Source organism: Branchiostoma belcheri, unplaced genomic scaffold, assembly GCF_001625305.1.
Source record: "Branchiostoma belcheri isolate BF01 breed outbred unplaced genomic scaffold, Haploidv18h27 scaffold22, whole genome shotgun sequence".
Lineage (NCBI taxonomy): Eukaryota > Metazoa > Chordata > Leptocardii > Amphioxiformes > Branchiostomatidae > Branchiostoma > Branchiostoma belcheri.
The window spans coordinates 608,610-615,013 of record NW_017803713.1 but is presented as its reverse complement, the minus strand read 5'-3'; the positions used below and the strand labels follow the sequence as shown (position 1 = coordinate 615,013).

Here is a 6,404-nt window from a genome sequence, read left to right as displayed (position 1 = left end):
CAAAAGTTGCAGTGTAAAACACAGCAAAAGTTGCAGTGTAAAACACCCAAAGTTGCAGTGTAAAACACCAAAAGTTGCAGTGTAAAACACCCAAAGTTGCAGTGTAAAACACCAAAAGTTGCGGTGTAAAACACCAAAAGGTGCGGTGTAAAATTTTGTTCTTGTCGGCCACGGTATGTATGTATTATGTGTGTTTGTATGTTTGTGTGTTTGTCTCTACAGACCATTGCACGACTTACGTTCAAGCAGCAAACTATTACACTCTTTGAGTTATCCTTCAAAAACAACCATTTTAACAGCAGCATATACCCGCAGTCATATTACATAGACGGAACCTACTGAAGCTAATACACCATTAAAAATGAAAAAAAAAGCTCACATATCAGGCTACATAAAGCAATCGGACATGAATCATTATCATTCAACTGGATTGATTACATTCTATAAAGTACTAGGTCCAATCCTCTCCCAGATCGTACCCAGAACCACGCTTGAACTTTGATGCAGCCACGTAATCATCATCATCATTATCATCATCGCCTAAACCTGGCAACGGGACGTTCAGACTGGCGAACCCAGAATCTCGGCGTAAGTCAGGGGCGACTTTGGACGAGGACACCACGCTGGTTCTGCGGCTGCCTGCACTTAGGCATGACGAGGTTGATGAACTCCGGCTCCGGCGGTTCTCAACGTGCAGCTCGCTACGGGATTCACCGTGTTCTTCATCGGCTTCAAGAATGGGCTCGACACGGGGAGAGACTGGCGGAGACACTTCTGCATTTGGAAACAAAATGACCAAGAATTAATCGTAGAGAGGGACTAACACAGTTGGGGCGTTATTACTAGAAAGCTTAAAACAACTCCTGCAAAAAATGCGCAAAGATTGAGTATAACAAATCGTTTGGTGTTAAATAGCTGCGTGGCTGTGAAGCTGATGTGTTACATCAATCGACGGTTACATACCGGCTATACACGTCAGATACAGAAGGTTGTGTGTTACGCCGAAGTGCGGTTATACCGGCTATACAGATACAGGCAGATACAGACAGATACAATCGGTTCGGAGTTCATACACAATAATTGCAGATCTAGAGAGCTGTATACAAGAATAAACCCTCTGGCTTTGCTTTTCATAAGGTCAAGGTGAGTCCGGGTCATGCTTAGATACTTAGTATACCATATCATATGTTATATACCGAACAAAAATGCAACGCTGGTTGCTTCATTCAATGAGAGTTCTCTGATAATTGGGTTATTGTTTACATAGCATATGAATGAGGTATTACAGAAATAGTACCATGTATCGCGTACAACTGTCGTATAATAAAAGTTATTCTATAGTAAAACGTTGAACTTTATTCCAACACCACAATTAATTAAACAGAGATCAAACTTTCAGCGACCACAGGGCCTTCATCAGGATAGTACATATTGACCTGTGTAATTTTGTGACGCAATAAAGTTCAACGTTTTACTATGATTACTACCACACAGATGTATAACTTCCATGATAAAGTTCTTCTATGTTCTCTACATAATTAACTACCTACCGTCTTGCTCTTGAACGTCCTGCAGGAATTCCTGCGCCCTTGTGACAAAGATCCAGAGACTCCACACCATGTCGTCAATGTACATGGACATCTTATCCAGTCTGTCATTCAGGGAGGCCCAGGACTCAGAAAGCGGTCGATCCTAATAATGAACAGTGAAAAAAAGATAAGGAAACATGAAGATCAAACTATGTACATGTGTACATATAGTGGTCTATTCTTTGCATGTGGCCAGAACCGAATAAGTAAATAACTAGTATACCTATATGTGCATGAATAAGCTATTTGTGCTACACTAACAAATGAAGAAAGACAAAAAAGAAATACGCTTATCACAATTTATTGCCCAGGCATAATTATAAATAGCCTGTGGGTGGTGTACAAAGAATATAAATTAAGTAAGTGTACTATTTGGTTACTAATTTATATACTGACTTATAGTTCTTACTAGCAAAGATTTTGAAACAAATACATTGATGGGAACATTTCAGACCAGCATACCAAGATTAAAACACAGATTTACCTTGTGGTCTTTTGTCTCCCTTGCATATTTGCGTGACTTAGCCTCCAACGTCATTGAAGTGACGTCTTTTGTTTTTTGCACGTCCTTGATTTGACACTGCTTGTTTCTTCCTTGCTCCTTCTTGGTGTGCGCGGTGTCATTTCCGTCGTCTTGCCCTTGAGCTTCAGAATCTGCGGTTCCTGTATTTTTGTCCCCTGCTTCTTCATGTTCTTTCTTGTCTGTCTCGTTGGCCAGACCAAAGCTCGTCTTAAACTTCTCCCAAAGATAGAGCACTAAGTCGTCATCATCCTGCACCTCTTTCTTTGCCTAGATTTAAGGAGAAAATGATAATATTAATTGAAATATTGCACATACGGCTAATCCATTCTCATCGTTGTACTAAGAGAAATAACTAGCAAAATGAATGTTCTGATAAAGGGGCTTCTTCTTCTTTAGATGGCCACCATCGACCTGATTTGCAGTGTAATCAGAGGATTTCTAAGATTATGTAAAAATTATTTGATGAATGATGATGTAGCGCCCATTGATAATTTGAATCTACTTGGTTTGTGCATACTGATTAAACAACTTGAAAAAAAGATTGACCCCTGATAATTTTTGGGTTTCCACAAACTCTAATTTTCCCGTGTTTCGTACCACCAAGGACATTATACAGTATAATGTCCTAGGTACCATTTAAGACATTACCTGGCCACTTGAGCCACGTGATCTTAAATCCAGTCGAGTTAGGTTACGTAAGTTCTGGTTCTCTACTTTTCACCCACCACCACCCCTTTCTCCGCTGTTGGTTAAGTTACGTAGGTTGATTTATTGATTGGGTGTCGTTATTTACATTTTGTTAGCCTGCTAATTATTCTTTTAGGGAAAGTCTTTGTTAATGAATGTTTATTGCAAAGACATACACAAGGGCTAATTGTAAGTACAAACATGTATAACAAAAAGAAAAATCCATGTACAATGGTATGAGAGACTATATTACTAACAATGTACTATATTCTACAACATGGTACTAGTTTTCGTGGGTTTGACCTCTTTTTTTGAGGCAGTGGAAGACGAATTTATCAACTTTTTCTATAACATGTGGGTTCTTTGATTTTAGTAGCAAAACTGTTTTCTTGCGGCATGTGGTAAATTATTGCTTTCTGATAGAGTTATAAGAGGTCACATGGACCTAAAAGAGAGGGGACTGACTCTGGACACAGCCCCGGACACAGCTGCAGATAGGGCCAGATGGAAATCATTCCTGTAGCCTCAAGAACCACTAGGTTCCGAAGAGGATTGAGTAAGTGATATCGTATTAAAATTAATCAAACATTCCCTTTCTGTTATCGCTGTTCTATTGTCTGAGTTTACTATGATAATCGGATCCTTTATTTGAGATGATTAAATTTACGTAATCAACAATCACGTACCTCGGTAATCGCGTCCGCCAGAATAGCCAGGAACATGTTCATCATGATGAGGAACATGGTCACCAGGAACAACGCCAGGAATATACGTCCCAGAACCCCCCGCGTCCCCTCGAACCGCATGTCGCTGAAGTCCATGAAGCCGAAGGACAAAGTCAGCATCCGCAGGGACGCCATCATGATGTTCCTGGAAAATAGGGCAATATTTACCTTTGTTTTCAAAACCATACCCGAAGGCAAATTGCATGTGCAGTTTAGATAAGTATAAAGTAACAGCGTACAATCGTATACACATGTAACTACTAACTGATCAACTATATCAGTTATAAGTTATAAGTTCTCTATAATTGTGAGGTTTGACACGTCGAAAGAAGTGGATATTCCCCCATTCTGCACAATGAGTGGGTGTTTTGATTTGCTATTTTAATGGTTTTGTGGTGTGTTAAAACATTTTGTTTTCCCTCGTGTTTTCATTTTCTTCTCTTTAATTCTGCCATTTTTCAGCCAAATGACCAAATTTTTAAATGCGGCATGGAGGTAGAGGGGGGCAAATAACCCCAGAATTTTTTTTCATCTCTTTTTCAAACAGGCTTTTAGAATGATTTTATTTTGATTTTTCGAATGCAATTACACATTTGTATTTTGCATGCGTTTAATACAGATCACTGTTAGGTGGATGGATTCTATTCTACTCGAAATTCTTTTAAAACAGATATTCTATCAGTATTAGGAAGATATGATGAACGTATTGAATCTTATTAAATCGTTGAATAGTATAATTATTATTATCATTATCACAAACATACCTGTACCACTCTGACACCAGCCCGAACAGCAGGGTGGATGGGACGGCGAACGCGCAGAAGGCGATGAACAGCTGCACAGAGAAGGACATGATCCCCGTCGCCGCCCGGGAGATCGCCCGACTGGCCAGGGACACCTGCCTGTTGTGCCTCACCAGGCGGAGCATGCGCAGCGTGGCCACGAACATGAGGGCTGACAGGACTCCAACCAGCATGTTGTCGAGCAGCAGCACAGGTTCGAAGTCCACGTAGTCTCCTGATGAAAGTAAAATGCGGTACATACTGTAGTTTATGTTTTTTTTTTCATTGTACTTTTATGTTCACTGGTTTCGCTGTCAGTTCTGTTCCGTAAACTTATCATTACAGTAACAAACAAGAAGCCATAGGTAGCAATCCTCCGTGAAGTTTTATATATTTCAACAAAATCCCAAGCGTCAACGCCAGACCTACTGTGCAGACATTATAATTAGGCAACGGTTAATACAATGAGGGCGCGTCACAAGCATAAAATATACAAAGAGCTAAATCCATTACTGCTCCCAGGGCGTGTAAAGATACTGTGCTTCAAGTTCGAAGTTCATTTTAATTACACACACACAATCATTGCATTCACATAAAGATCGGACTATCATGGTCGTGTCTAGTAACAAAGACAGTCCCACCGTCTTACCGTGCCTGTACCTAATTAAGCGCGCCTGGAACAGGCCAAATTACAGCAACAGTTGCGGTAAGCACCGCGAGTGTTACTACCGCCGGCCAGATAACCAGGATATCTGCTTAGAGTACCTCTGCTACCAGACAACTGCCTAAATTACGGCCTATTACACAGGATTGTAAAAGTAGGGATGTTTCTAAAATATGCCTTTGCTTCAATATCAAAACAGCTACGGTAAAAATAAAAAGACGTGCATCATCCCGGACATAATGCCACACCACATGCGAAATTACACAGAAATGCGACGTACGGAAGAATGCGTTTTGGCTGCGAACATCTTCCGAAAAACTTGGCATCTCTTAAGCATGGGCAAAAACATCTGGAACCACTTATCAAAACCACCCGGTATGTGCATGAAGTTCCCCCCCCCCCACTGCTATTCCAAACAACGCGTTTTTCTGGACCATTCCAATTCGCCTCGTAATTGTATTGGTGCGTCTGCAATATTACATTGACCGCGAAAGCAGCAACGGCAAAAATACACATTCGTGCATCAACACGGGCATGCCCGCAGACGGCGTATAAAATTGCGTGCCGATTACACAAAGAGAACCCAGTGTTTTGACTGCGAACATAAAAAAATCAGCCGATCACAACACTCCGTCCGGAGGTCCTGACCTCCTTCACGGAGTAATAATCCATGGACTTTTGTTTCCCTCATGTGTTGCCACCGTGAATATATAGTTCCGTGAACATGTCCATTTTTCTCTGACCGTGAAATTTTGCTACTGTGAATATAAAGTAAATTACATAAAGTGCATCGCGGTACATAATTGCACCACGCAACAAAAATCCGAAATGAAAGGTTCATTGAGATTCATTTTGAAGGCACATAATAGATATCATTAACAATTCATTTAACAATAGCACTAAACAAGGTCATTTATCACTGAAAATTACCACTGAGAATTACAGACATTTGTGATATTGGAAAGTACTGATTTATTGGCGTTGAAATTGGGAAAATCATAAATATTGCTTAAAAGATGGTTAAATGACAAATGGTGAGCTGAGGTTACATTCGTCATAGGTGCCGTACTTGAGTTTAGTAGGGTCCCCATTTAGCATACATGTACATGACAGTAAATATTCTTCCTGTTGTCCATTTAAACACACAACACGATACAGAAAAATATACAATACATTCAATACATTCGTTTGAGAACACTAGTCATCATCATCCACTGTATTCTACGTCTACAGTCGTATGGAAATGTCCTGTTGCCGCATTCAGTCTTTCTTAGTGAATTCAGTCTGTCTTAGTAAACAATAGTGAAATGATATAACACACGCCATAGATGTCGGACTATTTATGGGTTCACCACCACGAAGTGGTGGTGAACCCATATTGCTTTTTCTGATGTTTCTCCTCCTCCTGCCATATCTTTAAATGGATTCAGCTTC

General features: G+C 40.3%; 1 protein-coding gene across 1 annotated transcript in view; it reads right to left on the bottom strand.

The window, feature by feature from the left end:
- Positions 1 to 451: 451 nt before the first annotated feature.
- LOC109470097 (polycystic kidney disease protein 1-like 2) overlaps positions 452 to 6,404 on the bottom strand; it is a 16,700-nt gene continuing 10,747 nt past the window's right edge. The window contains exons 13-17 of the mRNA XM_019768877.1: positions 4,289 to 4,541; positions 3,486 to 3,669; positions 2,074 to 2,379; positions 1,551 to 1,692; positions 452 to 774 (exon numbers count right to left, since the gene is read on the bottom strand). Of these exons, the coding sequence (XP_019624436.1) occupies positions 452 to 774; positions 1,551 to 1,692; positions 2,074 to 2,379; positions 3,486 to 3,669; positions 4,289 to 4,541 (1,208 nt within the window). The remainder of the gene's footprint in view (positions 775 to 1,550; positions 1,693 to 2,073; positions 2,380 to 3,485; positions 3,670 to 4,288; positions 4,542 to 6,404) is intronic.